The sequence below is a fragment of the Coregonus lavaretus genome, assembly GCF_964263955.1.
Source record: "Coregonus lavaretus genome assembly, contig: HAP1_SCAFFOLD_2786, whole genome shotgun sequence".
NCBI lineage: Eukaryota > Metazoa > Chordata > Actinopteri > Salmoniformes > Salmonidae > Coregonus > Coregonus lavaretus.
The window spans coordinates 11806-30000 of record NW_028164043.1 but is presented as its reverse complement, the minus strand read 5'-3'; the positions used below and the strand labels follow the sequence as shown (position 1 = coordinate 30000).

At 45.2% G+C, this 18195-nt stretch overlaps 3 protein-coding genes across 4 annotated transcripts in view; 1 reads left to right on the top strand and 2 right to left on the bottom strand.

The window, feature by feature from the left end:
* Positions 1-2205, bottom strand: part of LOC311117510 (transcription factor A, mitochondrial-like) — a 32505-nt gene extending 30300 nt beyond the window's left edge. The window contains exon 1 of the mRNA XM_084192430.1: positions 1959-2205. Coding sequence (XP_084048556.1) covers positions 1959-2044 — 86 coding nt within the window. The 5' untranslated portion in view covers positions 2045-2205. The remainder of the gene's footprint in view (positions 1-1958) is intronic.
* Positions 2206-3511: 1306 nt separating this feature from the next.
* LOC311117512 (ubiquitin-conjugating enzyme E2 D4-like) lies at positions 3512-10845 on the bottom strand. Of its 2 annotated transcripts, none has more exons than XM_084192432.1 (7): positions 10778-10845; positions 8495-8558; positions 6217-6248; positions 6005-6082; positions 5796-5901; positions 5425-5518; positions 3512-5216 (listed from the first exon to the last, which is right to left on the bottom strand). In XM_084192432.1, exons 1-7 carry the CDS (start codon positions 10838-10840, stop codon positions 5171-5173), a joined length of 483 nt encoding a protein of 160 aa, XP_084048558.1. In that variant the 5' UTR covers positions 10841-10845; the 3' UTR covers positions 3512-5170. The 2 variants fall into 2 exon arrangements, with proteins under 2 accessions (XP_084048558.1, XP_084048559.1); XM_084192433.1 differs by lacking the exon at positions 10778-10845 and adding an exon at positions 9198-9394.
* A 289-nt stretch (positions 10846-11134) lies between these two features.
* On the top strand, positions 11135-17157 carry LOC311117511 (putative glutathione-specific gamma-glutamylcyclotransferase 2). The gene is made up of 3 exons (XM_084192431.1): positions 11135-11444; positions 11735-11770; positions 15947-17157. Exons 1-3 carry the CDS (start codon positions 11319-11321, stop codon positions 16424-16426), a joined length of 642 nt encoding a protein of 213 aa, XP_084048557.1. The 5' UTR covers positions 11135-11318; the 3' UTR covers positions 16427-17157.
* Positions 17158-18195: the final 1038 nt, after the last annotated feature.

The window sequence follows — 18195 nt, the reverse complement described above, 5'->3', positions numbered from 1 at the left end:
ATTCTAAACAAATCACAGACAGTCAGCAAAGCACCCTCACACCATAACACCTCCTCCTCCATGCTTTATGGTGGGAAATACACATGCAGAGATCATCTGTTCACCCACAATGCGTCTCACAAAGACACGCCGATTGGAACCAAAAATCTCAAATTTGGAGTCCAGACCAAAGGACAAATTTCCACCGGTCTAATGTCCATTGCTTGTGTTTCTTGGCCCAAGTAGGTCTCTTCTTCTTCTTCTTCTTATTGGTGTCCTTTAGTAGTGGTTTCTTTGCAGCAATTCGACCATGAAGGACTGATTCACTCAGTCCCCTCCGAACAGTTAATGTTGAGATGTCTGTTACTTGAACTGTGTGAAGCATTTATTTGGGCTGCAATTTCTGAGGCTGGTAACTCTAATGAACTTATCCTCTGCAGCAGAGGTAACTCTGGGTCTTCCATTCCTAGGGCGCTCCTCATGAGAGCCAGTTTCATCATAGCACTTGATGGTTTTTGCGATTGCACTTGAAGAAACTTTCAAAGTTCTTGAAATTTTCAGTTTTGACTGACCTTCATGTCTTAAAGTAATGATGGCCTGTCGTTTCTCTGCATATTTGAGCTGTTCTTGCCATAATATGCACTTGGTCGTTTACCAAATAGGGCTATCTTCTGTCTACCCATTAAGAAGGAAATAAATTCCAGAAATTAACTTTTAAGAAGGCACACCTGTTAATTGAAATGCATTCCAGGTGACTACCTCATGAAACTGGTTGAGAGAATGCCAAGAGTGTGCAAAGCTGTCATCAAGGCAAGGGGTGGCTATTTGATTAACACTTTTGGTTACTACATGATTCCATATGTGTTATTTCATAGTTTTGATGTCTTCACTATTATTCTACAATGTAAAAAATTGTAAAGAAATAAATGAAAACCCTTGAATGAGAATGTGTCCAAACCTTTGACTGGTGCTGTATACATACTAACAACTGTGTCATGACTAGTGGTGTCTATTGTTAGAAATCGCGTAATTCAAATCTGGTATTGGAATAAGAGAAAACATAATCAAGAGATATTCAATCCAAGCTAAATTTATTATATGCAAAATGTATGTATGATAAGTATGATGGTTCATATACGGGCTCACTGAAATACCACGCAGGGCAGACAGAGAACTGATCCATTGTTACAGGCTGTTCTTTAAATACCCTGACAGTGATAGTTCCCGCTCCTTGCTGGGCCTATCAGGGTAGAGACTGGGCGTGGTTTAGACTTACTCAGCCAATCCGTTGGCGCACAGGCTGGTCCCAGACCCTTGGCGCTCCACTGTTGCCAGGTGTCTACTTGATTTGCAACTTATCCTGAAAGTCAGCACTTTTTGCAGTACACATCCTTGAGTATGATGGTTTAACAAAGAGGCAGTGTGTATGTGTCTGTGAGAAATACAAGTCTTATCTCATCCTACCCCCTAACGTTCCTCACATGAATCACAGCTTGTTATGAGAAACAATTTATATCAGTACAGTACAAACCCTTTATGTTTAATCCTTAATGCATTCTTTCTAAGCTAGTCATCACATCTAGAACCCCACGCTATTCAGCAGCCCGATGGTCTGGGGGTAGAAGCTATTGGCCAGTTAGTAGTTAAATCATATATGAGACTCATTTCTATAATCATCCAATACTACATTCAGAAGTAAAACACGTCTTATCATTCCTAGCTAGTTTACCCAAATCTAACCAATGTGGTCAGTCAAGCTAACGTTAGATAACCCTAACCCTAGCTAGCTAATTTAGCTCTAATTATGCTAATCCTGGAGTGATAGCTGGAAATACAGCAATTCCTTTGCAGAATTGGCTTCATGAATTTCAAAAAATCTAAAATACCAATGAGAAATTGTACAGGGTGGCTTACTAACTGCCTACCTAACATAGCTAACTAACTATCTTGACAATAGGAAGTTTTGCTCCTTATGTTACCTTGCAAGACTGGATGCGTTGGAGAAGAGACTGACTGACTTGGCCAAAAGGCTGGCACCAGCAGACAGGAGACCGAAGGGCGCCATGTCCGGTTGGATCAACTAGACGGTCAGAATATAGTTCTGACAGAGACAACAACGTTACTGTCCCGGCTGACTGGCTCACTAGCTACTCGTTGTTTAACAGCTATCTAATTCAGTAACGTCCTTCTGCCCCTGCCATGCACGGATAACGCGCTTTCACCATCCAGCTGCATTGTGGGATAAGGTCATGGCAGTGTTTACGTAGTTTAACATTCACTGCAGCACATTCACCACAAATGGGAACGTCAACCAATTTAAAAGAAATGTCAACCATAAATAAGCAAGTGACTTTAGAATAACTCCAATAAATTGCCGTGTTCTTGGCCTAAGGGTTTCATTTAAATAAATGATCATTGCTGCGTTCTTGATCCATGGGTTTCATTGCATAGTTCTTGTGAGTAGGCGTTGCCAGAAGTCCAATCAGAGCTTCCCAAATGATGACCATTTTGAGGGATGAAAATGGAACGGCAGTATCATCTTTAATAATCAGCTACTAGTGTAAGAGCCTAATGCCCCTTGGCCATACCCAATAACAGGGGGCAAGCATGCCTCCACCACACTTTCCAACTGTTTGATCAGAAGAGTAATGTTGATAAAACAAGTTTACTGGAGAACTGAGACCAAGTAGAGACTTTGGACAGGGTGGATATGGTATAATAAAAGGCAGTTTATTCAGAGGTAAAGATATCTGGAATCGCGTGCACGGACCCGTTCGTCAATCTCGTAGTGAGATATCTGAGAGAGCCCCGAAACATTGTGTGCTGACATTTTATACAATAAAATGAAGTAGGTTGAATCTAGTAGTTCTGATCTTCTGATTGGTCCTGATGAGTTGGGCGAGGTCCCCTCCAGGTTAGTGTCACTGTTGCATTGGCTCTGAGTCGGGTTCTCTGTCTTCAGATGTTCAGCCTAAGAGAAGGGGATTTTTGTGTGTGTGTGTGTGTGTGTGTATGTGTGTGTGTGTGTGTGTATGTGTGTGTATGTGCGTGTGTGTGTGTGTGTGTGTATGTGTGTGTGTGTGTGTGTGTGTGTGTGTGTGTGTCCTCAGAGCAAGAACTCGTGAGTTGGAAGAACTGAGAGACCTATGGCGTGGGTGTTGTCCTTAGCCACCTGCTGATAAGGCTGACAAGATAGGACTCTTTTGTGCATTGTATTGAATACAAAGGCCCAACACAAAATGGGTCATGCACAAGATTTTAGTCAGACCAAGCTATAACATTATATATTTACTACGACAGTAACCATCTGAATTTCCCCTCCAGTGGCCTGCATTCTTTTCCCTGGGAGTGTCTTTCAGGAGTCAGCAGTTCCAACTCAACTCAGTGTGAGCGTCATTCACTCCACTGAACATGTTGAGCCTTTAAACTAGAGTGGAATATTTAACCCATAATAGAACTGGAATTCATGCTTCTCTCAGGACAATATTCCATGCTTCCATCAGCAGTGAATTAGAAGACATGAACATTAATAAAAAGTCTACCGTTCTTTAACTATACAAAGTGCTAAACAGCATAAGCCATAGCCATAATTGAAGACCCTAAATCACTGTTATTTGCTGAGTATGTATACCAATGTTTTAATGATACAAGTTCTGATGACTTAATGCTAAAACAACTAAAGTAGGTCCAGAATAGTTTGATACAATAAAAAACATCTCTAAAAGAAAATCAACAAAAGGAATGAAAAAAATACAGTAAAATTGGTTTGATTCCTCAATTTCCCTCTTTATGGGTGACAGTCAGCAGAGCCATGAGTATTTACATTTACGTCATTTATGAGTATGTTGTACTGGAACAGCAGGCTACAGTATTCTGATGACTAACAGCAGGCTACAGTAGTCTGATGACTAACAGCAGGCTACAGTAGTCTGATGACTAACAGCAGGCTACAGTAGTCTGATGACTAACAGCAGGCTACAGTATTCTGATGACTAACAGCAGGCTACAGTATTCTGATGACTAACAGCAGGCTACAGTAGTCTGATGACTAACAGCAGGCTACAGTATTCTGATGACTAACAGCAGGCTACAGTAGTCTGATGACTAACAGCAGGCTACAGTATTCTGATGACTAACAGCAGGCTACAGTAGTCTGATGACTAACAGCAGGCTACAGTATTCTTATTACTAACAGCAGGCTACAGTAGTCTGATGACTAACAGCAGGCTACAGTATTCTTATTACTAACAGCAGGCTACAGTATTCTGATGACTAACAGCAGGCTACAGTAGTCTGATGACTAACAGCAGGCTACAGTATTCTGATGACTAACAGCAGGCTACAGTAGTCTGATGACTAACAGCAGGCTACAGTATTCTGATGACTAACAGCAGGCTACAGTAGTCTGATGACTAACAGCAGGCTACAGTATTCTGATGACTAACAGCAGGCTACAGTAGTCTGATGACTAACAGCAGGCTACAGTATTCTGAATGTAACCGTGGGCTACAGTATTCTGATGACTAACAGCAGGCTACAGTATTCTGAATGTAACCGTGGGCTACAGTAGTCTGATGACTAACAGCAGGCTACAGTATTCTGAATGTAACCGTGGGCTACAGTAGTCTGATGACTAACAGCAGGCTACAGTAGTCTGATGACTAACAGCAGGCTACAGTATTCTGATGACTAACAGCAGGCTACAGTATTCTGATGACTAACAGCAGGCTACAGTAGTCTGATGACTAACAGCAGGCTACAGTAGTCTGATGACTAACAGCAGGCTACAGTATTCTGAATGTAACCGTGGGCTACAGTATTCTGATGACTAACAGCAGGCTACAGTAGTCTGATGACTAACAGCAGGCTACAGTATTCTGAATGTAACCGTGGGCTACAGTATTCTGATGACTTCCTCTTCTATTCAGGAGACAAGAAACAAAAGTTCCCAAAAGCAGGAAGTGGGGAGAACAACAATGTACAGTTATTGTCCCCCATATCTGTTCCCCTATTTCACCCTTAATGTACATATGTGCAGTGCATACCCCCTGGAAACACAAAATCATCTATAGTTAATTGGTTCACATGATAAAATGTTGACAGTACAATGTGTTCCATATCACCTAAGTTTACTTTCTATTACCAGAATGTACAGTGTTTTGTGACTTTTAAAAAATCTTCAGGAGGGCCTTTACATTGCATACTTCTGGGTCCAATCTCTTGCTAGTCTGTTGTATCTGGAAACAAAATAAACACGTTTTGCTCAAAATAACAAATACAAAGATAATATGAAACAAAGTCTAGGTGCCATCTCTGTTGATTTGCTATAGAATGTTCAAATATACTGCAATGACCTAAATAAGTCCTCCATTATTCAAAGAATTTGGTTACAGCAGCTCATTGGAGAAATAGGCCTAACACTTTACACAGTAACAATATACTCACTTCTCTTTGTCTAGTTTGTAGATCTGTGCTATGTCTGGAACTAGGGGGTCGTCCGGGTTCGGGTCACAAAGCAATGAACATATGGACAACAGAACTGGAAAACAGATGAAGCAGCAGCTGATACAGTTAATGGTCCCATTTCACATTCAATCACCAGTCAGTCAGATTGGTCATGTAATGTAATAATTGGTCATTCTGATTTAATGATCAGGTTCAAGTTGTAGGAGGGTTGTAATAGAACCTTCTACAAGTGTTGGATGGAAACAGATGGAACAATGTTTTAACATGGAACCAGGTGTGTCATTTCTGCCAGTTAACCAGCTACATTGTGGCAGCATTTGTTTGGTAAAGTACTAACCCAGTTATCTCACCTTTTGATACAGTTAGTGCTGGAGACCACTGGGATCGCAAGATGTCCAAGCAAATGCTCCCGTTACTGTTGATGTTTGGATGATAAATCTTTGTTGTGAATGCTACCTGTAGAAACATGGACCTGTGTTTATGTACCATTTATCCATGAGGACCATTCTTTAGCAACAGTTTAATGATGTAATGACTTCCATAACAAATCTATTCTTACCTTTGGTGGCTTGAAGGGATAGTCAGTGGGGAAGTGGATTGTGAGAAAGAAGACCCCACTTTGGTATGGACTATCACCCTAGGAATAACAGGAACAGATAGACATTGTTAGAAATTATGAAAATGTGCAACAAAATTATTTCAATACCCATTGTTCAGATGACCCATGTTGCAATCATTAAACCACACAGATCATTTTGAAGTCATACTCACTGGCCCCATTATAGTTGCTTGCCAATGGAACACTGGAATATAGAAAGATAACATGTATTAGGCCTATAGAGCATCACTTCACCAGGTGTAGTACAGCCTGCAACATCCCCCAGTCCCTCTCCCCTTCACCAGGTGAAGTACAGCCTGCAACAACCCCCAGTCCCTCTCCCCTTCACCAGGTGTAGTACAGCCTGCAACAACCCCCAGTCCCTCTCCCCTTCACCAGGTGGAGTACAGCCTGCAACAACCCCCAGTCCCTCTCCCCTTCACCAGGTGAAGTATAGCCTGCAACAACCCCCAGTCCCTCTCCCCTTCACCAGGTGAAGTATAGCCTGCAACAACCCCCAGTCCCTCTCCCCTTCACCAGGTGTAGTACAGCCTGCAACAACCCCCAGTCCCTCTCCCCTTCACCAGGTGAAGTATAGCCTGCAACAACCCCCAGTCCCTCTCCCCTTCACCAGGTGTAGTACAGCCTGCAACAACCCCCAGTCCCTCTCCCCTTCACCAGGTGAAGTACAGCCTGCAACAACCCCCAGTCCCTCTCCCCTTCACCAGGTGAAGTATAGCCTGCAACAACCCCCAGTCCCTCTCCCCTTCACCAGGTGTAGTACAGCCTGCAACAACCCCCAGTCCCTCTCCCCTTCACCAGGTGGAGTACAGCCTGCAACAACCCCCAGTCCCTCTCCCCTTCACCAGGTGAAGTACAGCCTGCAACAACCCCCAGTCCCTCTCCCCTTCACCAGGTGAAGTATAGCCTGCAACAACCCCCAGTCCCTCTCCCCTTCACCAGGTGAAGTATAGCCTGCAACAACCCCCAGTCCCTCTCCCCTTCACCAGGTGAAGTACAGCCTGCAACAACCCCCAGTCCCTCTCCCCTTCACCAGGTGAAGTATAGCCTGCAACAACCCCCAGTCCCTCTCCCCTTCACCAGGTGTAGTACAGCCTGCAACAACCCCCAGTCCCTCTCCCCTTCACCAGGTGTAGTACAGCCTGCAACAACCCCCAGTCCCTCTCCCCTTCACCAGGTGTAGTACAGCCTGCAACAACCCCCAGTCCCTCTCCCCTTCACCAGGTGGAGTACAGCCTGCAACAACCCCCAGTCCCTCTCCCCTTCACCAGGTGTAGTACAGCCTGCAACAACCCCCAGTCCCTCTCCCCTTCACCAGGTGAAGTATAGCCTGCAACAACCCCCAGTCCCTCTCCCCTTCACCAGGTGTAGTACAGCCTGCAACAACCCCCAGTCCCTCTCCCCTTCACCAGGTCTAGTACAGACTGCAACAACCCCCAGTCCCTCTCCCCTTCACCAGGTAGGGTCTATACAACCAGCCTTAGTCCCTCTAGGTAGGGTCTATACAACCAGCCTTAGTCCCTCTAGGTAGGGTCTATACAACCAGCCTTAGTCCCTCTAGGTAGGGTCTATACAACCAGCCTTAGTCCCTCTAGGTAGGGTCTATACAACCAGCCTTAGTCCCTCTAGGTAGGGTCTATACAACCAGCCTTAGTCCCTCTAGGTAGGGTCTATACAACCAGCCTTAGTCCCTCTAGGTAGGGTCTATACAACCAGCCTTAGTCCCTCTAGGTAGGGTCTATACAACCAGCCTTAGTCCCTCTAGGTAGGGTCTATACAACCAGCCCTAGTCCCTCTAGGTAGGGTCTATACAACCAGCCTTAGTCCCTCTAGGTAGGGTCTATACAACCAGCCCTAGTCCCTCTAGGTAGGGTCTATACAACCAGCCTTAGTCCCTCTAGGTAGGGTCTATACAACCAGCCTTAGTCCCTCTAGGTAGGGTCTATACAACCAGCCTTAGTCCCTCTAGGTTGGGTCTATACAACCAGCCTTAGTCCCTCTAGGTAGGGTCTATACAACCAGCCTTAGTCCCTCTAGGTAGGGTCTATACAACCAGCCTTAGTCCCTCTAGGTAGGGTCTATACAACCAGCCCTAGTCCCTCTAGGTAGGGTCTATACAACCAGCCTTAGTCCCTCTAGGTAGGGTCTATACAACCAGCCCTAGTCCCTCTAGGTAGGGTCTATACAACCAGCCTTAGTCCCTCTAGGTAGGGTCTATACAACCAGCCATAGTCCCTCTAGGTAGGGTCTATACAACCAGCCTTAGTCCCTCTAGGTAGGGTCTATACAACCAGCCTTAGTCCCTCTAGGTAGGGTCTATACAACCAGCCTTAGTCCCTCTAGGTTGGGTCTATACAACCAGCCCTAGTCCCTCTCCTCTTCACCAGATATAGAGTACATTACCCTCAGAGTCCCTCTGTCTAAACTTACAGTCCTCTCCCACGGGTCCAGCGGAGCACTGTGCTGGCGGATCCCTCTGCAGGTCATGAAGCTCCTAGGGGACAAAACAAGTCAGACAAGTAGTGCTAGGGGTTACACATGAAACTGAAAGTTGTCCTTGTGGACTAGGTCAGATACTCGGATGCATTTTACATCCACTAAAAAGCTGGGTTTCTTAACCTGTCCCTAGTCACAGCTTTATTGGTAGATATATTTGACTCCGACTGTTATCATAATTATTGGCCTTCTTCATCATGTCCTGCCTTAGCTACACCCTCAAGTCAAATTAGACTAACTAGTTAGCGTTACAACACGAACAGGTGCTGCACCTAGCTAAGTGTAGTTAGCATGAATAGCTGTGTCCTGGAGAGGGGGTGAATGGCTGACAACAAGGAACATTAAAATCTAGTTCTGACGTTGTGCCATACCGTGATATCATGTTATGCTAAACATTAGGATTGTGGACCGTGTTAGTTAACCAGTGAAACAACACACATAGCTTCCGCATATGTGTACACTCTATAGCTAGACAGCTAGCTACGTGGTTAGGATTAGTTTTAAAATGAACCGATTATGTAGCTAACGTTAACAAACAATAACAACTTCTGATAGATGACGTTCGGTTCCATGAAGCTAACGTTAGTTAGCTAGCTAGCCTAGCACAGCTAGCCACAATGCTAGCTAACCATCTTACCTTTTGTATTCTTTTCAATGCCATGGTGACCAACTTAGTCTAAGTACTCGTCGACTTGGTATTTTCTTAGATGTCAACTTTAATAGTATTGCTTAAAAGGTAAAGGTATTTTATTTCCCTGAGTAGATCGCCAAGGCAAGGGTGTGTGTTTGTGGTTCTCTATTGTTTCCGCTTTCTGTTTACGGTTGGCTTTAAACAAGGGACTTCTGGGAATTGTAGTTCTTCTTTGAAAATGTCATTGTTTTTAGCATAATACATTTCTACCTTTCAACAATGATTTATTATTGATATAAAACATTTATTTCCCACTATTAATTCGTTGATTATTGTATTTTTAAATCGTTTGATCAACTGAGTGCGTGTTTATTAATTGTAAATAAGAATAAGCCTACTTGACATAGCGCATTTCATCATTTATACCCTATTGTGTATATATTCTACCGCAGTAAATTGTATTATTAATTATTTTATTTTTAATTAATATGCCATTTAGCAGACGCTTTTATCCAAAGCGACTTACAGTCATGAGTATGGGTGGTCCCGGGGATCGAACCCACTACCTTGGCGTTACAAGCGCCGTGCTCTACCAGCTGAGCTACAGAGGACCACTATGTCAGCTATACAACTTTTTAATACTTACTAGTTATATTTTTTATGATTTATATTTGTACTGGGGACTGCACTGTTGAGGAGAGCTTGCAAGTAAGCCTTTCACTGTACCGTTTTCACCCTGGGTGTATTCCTTACGGAAACCGTTTACCGAACAGAGCAAATGGAACCAAAACTGCGAGGGACCATAGAGAATGATAGAGGCCTCTAGTGGGGAAAAGGCTTTATTAGCACGGGCTTTCACCATTTTAACATAGTCAACTGGGTGGGACTTCCAGCTTCATTGGCTGATCCCTCCTGGTGACCCTTTTGGAGTAATGTCCAACCGGGTCATCAAGAGGGATCAGCCAATCATGAAGAAGAAAATTGACTACTTCAAAATGGATACTCAATGAGTATGTTTACATGCACAGGAATAATTGGATATTAAACTGATTATGGCAGTAGGCGGATAATGCAATAGTCAGGTAAACACCTTACTCTGTTTATCTTAAAAGGCATAAGGACTAAATCGAAGCATACGCCGATTAAAACACCTGGTTTTGTGAGCAATTTTTCAAATGATTAGGCGTATAGGGCGGCAGGTAGCTTAGTGGGTAAGAGCGTTGTGCCAGTAATCGAAAGGTCGCTGGTTCTAATCCCCGAGCCGACTAGGTGAAAAATCTTTCGATGTGCCCTTGAGCAAGGCACTTAACCCTAATTGCTCTGGATAAGAGCGTCTGCTAAATGACTAAAATGTAACCACCTTAATCGGAACGTGTCAGCACCCATAGTGCAAGCTTCCCTCTTTAGCGCGAGTGAAGTGAGTTCGGAACAACTGAATGTATGCGTTTTAGAAATAGTTATCACATACAAACTTTATATGTCCGAACTGAGAATCAAACATACTTCACAAAAATAACATGGTCACTGTGGTAGAACATTTCTTTTGATTGGCGATTTTCTGCATTTATCAGATTGACATTACGTACCCTGATTTCAGGTGTGTCAATGTAAACAGGATTATTAGGGAAATCGCTCTTCTTGCAAAGCATGTAAACGTTTTAATAGAACTATTATATTAATCCGAATACCTACAGTAATCGCATTATTGTATGCATGTAACCTTACTCGGTGGCGCTGCCCATGTCACAGACGCTGCAATGGCTCAGATACAGAAACGGCATAATGTTTACACCCCTTCTGTATCCTCTGCACGTCAAGATTAAACTTGGATTTTATTTTGAGTGCAGATTGAATTTGATGATGATTGATTACTAATGCCTGGCAAGCAAAGTCTGTGCAGCAAGTGCTGTCTGACGATCACGTGACGAGTTGCTGGTTGCTTCAGACGGAAGTAGCTAGTCACGACAGTGAGCGCCATTGTGAATGCAGTAGGAGCTGCTACTAACAGCAGAGATGCTGGTATATAGTGCTAAAAGCTAAAAGTCTGACAGGACAAGCTACGTGACTATACACCGCCCCGGTGTGACAGTTAGCAGGCCAGGTGGAGGAGGAGGAGGTACGGTAGCTATGTGGGTGTTCGGGTATGGCTCTCTGATCTGGAAGGTGGATTTTCCCTATGAGGAGAAGCGGGTCGGCTTCATCACAGGCTTCAGCCGGCAAGGCAGCACCGACCACAGGGGAGTGCCAGGCAAGGTGTGTGTCTGTCTGTCTGTCTGACTAGTGAAGGTAGTGTACGTTTATTATTAAATAATAGTCTGTTGACTAGTGGTGATATCCAGCCAGCTACATGACTGCTCTACGGCATCTGCACTGTATGGGGACAGAGGCTCGATGTTGTCCACCTCTCTACAGGTTCTGGATGGGGACAGAGGCTCAATGTTGTCCACCTCTCTACAGGTTGGATTGATTAGAGCTCAATGTTGTCCACCTCTCTACAGGTTGGATTTATTACAGCTCAATCAGCTCCTCTCTTCTCTTTTCAGCCTGGCCGAGTCGTGACTCTAGTGGAGGACCCAGAGGTGAGCTGCCACCTGTGTGTGGTAATGGAACCGGTGTGAAACAGTGCCTTCGGAAAGTATTCAGACCGCTTCACTTTTCCACATTTTGTTCACAGCATTATTCTAAAATGTATTAAATAAATAAAAATCATCAATCTACACACAATACCCCATAATGACAAAGCGAAAACAGGTTGTTAGACATTTTTGCAAATGTATTAAAAATAAAAAAACAGATACCTTATTTACATAAGTATTCAGACCCTTTACTCAGTACTTTGTTGAAGCACATTTACATTTACATTTACGTCATTTAGCAGACGCTCTTATCCAGAGCGACTTACAAATTGGTGCATTCACCCTATAGCCAGTGGAATAACCACTTTAGGGGAACGGCACCTCCGTACCTTCAGGCTCTGATCAGTCCCTACACCCAGGCGAGGGCATTGCGTTCATCCACCTCTGGCCTGCTAGCCCCCCTACCTCTACGGAAGCACAGTTCCCGCTCAGCCCAGTCAAAACTGTTCGCTGCTCTGGCACCCCAATGGTGGAACAAGCTCCCTCACGACGCCAGGACAGCGGAGTCACTCACCACCTTCCGGAGACATTTGAAACCCCACCTCTTTAAGGAATACCTGGGATAGGATAAAGTAATCCTTCTACCCCCCCCCCCCCCCCCCCCCCCCCCAAAAAAAAAAAAAAAGTATAATTGTAAAGTGGTTATCCCACTGGCTATAGGGTGAATGCACCAATTTGTAGTCGCTCTGGATAAGAGCGTCTGCTAAATGACGTAAATGTGCCCTTGAGCAAGGCACTTAACCCTAATTGCTCCTGTAAGTCGCTCTGGATAAGAGCGTCTGCTAAATGACTAAAATGTAAATGTAAATGTTTACAATTTTTTTGTTTTTTTATTTATTTATTTATTATTATTTTTTGTGGGGGGGGGGGGTAGAAGCATTACTTTATCCTATCCCAGGTATTCCTTAAAGAGGTGGGGTTTCAAATGTCTCCGGAAGGTGGTGAGTGACTCCGCTGTCCTGGCGTCGTGGGGGAGCTTGTTCCACCATTGGGGTGCCAGAGCAGCGAACAGTTTTGACTGGGCTGAGCGGGAACTGTGCTTCCGCAGAGGTAGGGGGGCTAGCAGGCCAGAGGTGGATGAACGTAGTGCCCTCGTTTGGGTGTAGGGTCTGATCAGAGCCTGAAGGTACAGAGGTGCCGATCCCCTCACAGCTCCGTAGGCAAGCACCATGGTCTTGTAGCAGATGCGAGCTTCAACTGGAAGCCAGTGGAGTGTGCGGAGGAGGGGGGTGACGTGAGAGAACTTGGGAAGGTTGAACACCAGACGGGCTGCGGCATTCTGGATGAGTTGTAGGGGTTTAATGGCACAGGCAGGGAGCCCAGCCAACAGCGAGTTGCAGTAATCCAGACGGGAGATGACAAGTGCCTGGATTAGGACCTGTGCCGCTTCCTGTGTAAGGCAGGGTCGTACTCTCCGAATGTTGTAGAGCATGAACCTGCAGGATCGGGTCACCGCCTTGATGTTAGCGGAGAACGACAGGGTGTTGTCCAGGGTCACGCCAAGGCTCTTCGCACTCTGGGAGTAGGACACAACAGAGTTGTCAACCGTGATGGCGAGATCATGGAACGGGCAGTCCTTCCCCGGGAGGAAGAGCAGCTCCGTCTTGCCAGGGTTCAGCTTGAGGTGGTGATCCGTCATCCATACTGATATGTCTGCCAGACATGCAGAGATGCGATTCGCCACCTGGTCACTCTGACAGAGCTCTATAGTTCCTCTGTGGAGATGGGAGAACCTTCCAGAAGGACAACCATCTCTGCAGCACTCTACCAATCAGGCCTTTATGGTAGAGTGGCCAGACTGGTGTGCCACCTGGCAGCGATTACAGCCTCAAGTCTTCTTGGGTATGACGCTACAAGCTTGGCACACCAGTATTTGGGGAGTTTTTATCCCATTCTTCTCTGCAGATCCTCTCAAGCTCTGTCAGGTTGAATGGGGAGCGTTGCTGCACAGCTATTTTCAGGTCTCTCCAGAGATGTTCGATCAGGTTCAAGTCCGGGCTCTGGCTGGGTCACTCAAGGACATTCAGAGACTTGTCCCGAAGCCACTCCTGCGTTGTCTTGGCTGTGTGCTTAGGGTCGTTGTCCTGTTGGATGGTGAACCTTCGCCCCAGTCTGAGGTCCTGAGCGCTCTGGAGCAGGTTTTCATCAAGGATCGCTCTGTACTTTGCTCCGTTCATCTTTGCCTCGATCCTGACTAGTCTCCCAGTCCCTGCCGCTGAAAAACATCCCCACAGCATGATGCTGCCACCACCATGCTTCACCGTGTGGATGGTGCCAGGTTTCCTCCAGATGTGACGCTTGGCATTCAGGCCAAAGAGTTCAATCTTAGTTTCATCAGACCAGAGAATCTTGTTTCTCATGGTCTGAGAGTCTTTAGGTGCCTTTTGGCAAACTCCAAGCGGGCTGTCATGTGCCTTTTACTGAAGAGTGGCTTCTGTCTGGCCACTCTACCATAAAGGCCTGATTGGTAGAGTGCTGCAGAGATGGTTGTCCTTCTGGAAGGTTCTCCCATCTCCACAGAGGAACTCTGGAGCTCTGTCAGAGTGACCATCGGGTTCTTGGTCACCTCCCTGACCAAGGCCTTTCTCCCCTGATTGCTCAGTTTGGCCGGGCGGCCAAAAGCCACTGTGTTCTTGGGGACCTTCAATGCTGCAGACATTTTTTGGTGCCCTTCCCCAGATCTGTGCCTCCACACAAGATTGTCTCGGAGCTCTACGGACAATTCCTTCGACCTCATTGCTTGGTTTTTGCTCTGACGTGTGCCTTTCCAAATCATGTCCAATCAATTGAATTTACAACAGGTGGACTCCAATCAAGTTGTAGAAACATCTCAATGATGATCAATGGAAACAGGATGCACCTGAGCTCAACTTCGAGTCTCATAGCAAAGGGTCTGAATACTTATGTAAATTAGGTATTTATGTTTTTTATGTTTAATAAATTAGCAAAGATGTCTAACAACCTGTTTTCTCTTTGTCATTATGGGGTATTGGGTCATTATGGGGTATTGGGTCATTATGGGGTATTGGGTCATTATGGGGTATTGGGTCATTATGGGGTATTGGGTCATTATGGGGTATTGGGTCATTATGGGGTATTGGGTCATTATGGGGTATTGGGTCATTATGGCGTATTGGGTCATTATGGGGTATTGGGTCATTATGGGGTATTGGGTCATTATGGGGTATTGGGTCATTATGGGGTATTGGGTCATTATGGGGTATTGGGTCATTATGGGGTATTGGGTCATTATGGCGTATTGGGTCATTATGGCGTATTGGGTCATTATGGGGTATTGGGTCATTATGGGGTATTTGGTCATTATGGGGTATTGGGTCATTATGGCGTATTGGGTCATTATGGGGTATTGGGTCATTATGGGGTATTGGGTCATTATGGGGTATTGGGTCATTATGGGGTATTGGGTCATTATGGGGTATTGGGTCATTATGGGGTATTGGGTCATTATGGGGTATTGGGTCATTATGGGGTATTGGGTCATTATGGCGTATTGGGTCATTATGGGGTATTGGGTCATTATGGGGTATTGGGTCATTATGGGGTATTGGGTCATTATGGGGTATTGGGTGTAGATTGCTGAGGATTGTATTTGATCCATTTTAGAATAAGGCTGTAATTTAACAAAGTGGAAAAAGTCAAGAGGTCTGAATACTTTCTGAAGGCACTGTAGATGTCCTCCGATTTGTCTTCTGTCCGTCTCTCTGCTGGCCAGTTCTCCCTTTGTCAGTGTAGCTTCCAAACAGCATGCACAGCATCACATTGGCTGTTAGCCTATCCATCACAGTGTCAAAGCTAGCTAGCAATACCCTCCCTCCTCTGATTAGTTATCACGTAGTTGCTGAGCTCTGGTCGCCCAAGCTCATCGCCACCAACCGTTAAGTTGCTGAATGTCTTTGCGTGTGTCTCCTCCCCCTATTGGCAATGATTGGTCTGTTTTATTGGTAAAGGTAGTGCCTGGTATAACTGGGCTTCTCTGTCTCTCTCTCTCTCTCTCTCTCTCTCTCTGTCTCTCTCTGTCTCTCTCTCTCTGTCTCTCTCTCTCTCTCTCTCTGTCTCTCTCTGTCTCTCTCTCTCTCTCTCTCTCTCTCTCTCTCTCAGGGTTGTGTCTGGGGCGTGGCCTATAAGCTGCCGTCTGGCCGAGAGCAGGAAGTGAAGCGTTACCTTGACCACCGGGAGAAGGGCGGTTACCGCGTCATCGCAGTGAACTTTCACCCCCGACCCTCCGTGACCCCCACAAGACACACTGACACTCCCCATGCCCCCAGCCAGGCTCTGCTCTACATCGGTTCTAATGACAACCCTGACTACCTTGGACCCGCCCCCCTGGAGCTGATAGCCAATCAGATTGTAGATGCAGTCGGGCCGAGCGGACGGAACACTGAATACCTGTTTTCATTGGCCGAGGCGCTGAGGACCCTCCTCCCTGAAGACTCTGACACACACCTCTTCTCTCTGGAAGACCTGGTTAGAGAGAGACTAACACGTACTAAATGTGTGTCAGGAAACCATCGCAGGGATGCTGTAGATTGTCAGTCATGTGATTGTCTCCAGGACCATTCAGAGCTGGGTCAGGGTTAGGGTCGGGACCGTTCAGAGCTGGGTTAGGACTGCTCAGCGCTGGGTCAAGGTTAGGTTTAGGACTGTTCAGAGCTGGGTCAGGGTTAGGACTGTTCAGAGCTGGGCCAGGGTTAGTCGAATATGTACCAAACCTGCCAGGTCAGTGATCTTTTTGCTGCGTTCAAAACAACTGGGAACTCGGAAATCTCCGACTTCTGTTCAAAACAACTGGGAATTCTGAAAAAAACGAGCTCCGACTGGGAAAAATCAATTTGAACGGTCATCCAACTCTTTCTAGAGTTCCGACTTTCCGACCTGAAGATCACTGACGTCATGATTTGACCTCATATTTTCACGAATTCCTAGTTGTTTTGAACACGGCATTTGTCCTATCTCAAAGGACTTGTTTACTGTTCAAGATCTCTCACTTTCCAGTGATGTCATTTTAAACCTGTCTCACTCTCCAGTGATGTCATTTTAAACCTGTCTCACTCTCCAGTGATGTCATTTTAAACCTGTCTCACTCTCCAGTGATATCATTTTAAACCTGTCTCACTCTCCAGTGATGTCATATTAAATAGCTGTCTGTCTCACTCTTCAGTCATATAGACGGGTTGATTGTTTTAGCAACAAAACTGACGCATGCGCAACTTTGACAATATGAACGGGGTTGGCTTAGATTGTTGAAAACACGTCAACTGTATTTAGTCTCCAATGTTTATTGAAAACATAAAATAAAGTTGCAAAATGAGCACTTGTCTCTCAAATACAAAGTTACAGTTGTTGGTTAGCTAGCTAGCTAGCCAATTTCAGTCACGTGACATCAATCAAAACACCTAAAAACAAGACATGGTATCAAGAACAAGATGAAACGAGCCACTTCTGATTCCCCACATGGCAGTTCCTTATCATTGTTGCTAGCTACCTGGCCATCCAGAACCACAACAACACACAGGGTCAGCTGACCCTTCTATTGTGCTTGAGCAGAGCCTTGTTGGGTTAGGGGAGAGTGGGGTAAGTTGAGCCATTCTAGTATTCTTTCTAACAAAGATATATCTACATATATTTCAGGATGTTGTGTATCCCTGGAAATAATCAGAATTATTGTAAACAGTACAGTTTTGAAAACATAGCATGACCAAAAAAAGTGTTCTCTTGGCACAACTTACGCCATGGGGTAGGTTGAGCCTCGTGACAGGGTAAGTTAAGCCACCTACACATTTCTGTACTGAATTAAATACTACCACTACCAGTTAAAACCATGTCTCTCTTTATTTTCCAAACACAATTCATCACATTCACAATCACTTTTTGTATTTTTAAGCATATTTTAACACAGGCTTAACATCTAACACTTTGTACTTTTTAAAAACTTTGAACATCGGCCCTGGTGTTACCTGATACCCCAGCGATAACGCCTTGCATTATGCCTGGGAGGCCCTGGTGTTACCTGATACCCCAGCGATAACGCCTTGCATTATGCCTGGGAGGCCCTGGTGTTACCTGATACCCCAGCGATAACGCCTTGCATTATGCCTGGGAGGCCCTGGTGTTACCTGATACCCCAGCGATAACGCCTTGCATTATGCCTGGGAGGCCCTGGTGTTACCTGATACCCCAGCGATAACGCCTTGCATTATGCCTGGGAGGCCCTGGTGTTACCTGATACCCCAGCGATAACGCCTTGCATTATGCCTGGGAAGAAAACACTTCAACTTGCTCAACTTGCCATTGGCTCAACTTACCCTATGGCCATTGGCTCAACTTTTTTTATATTTGTATTTATTTAT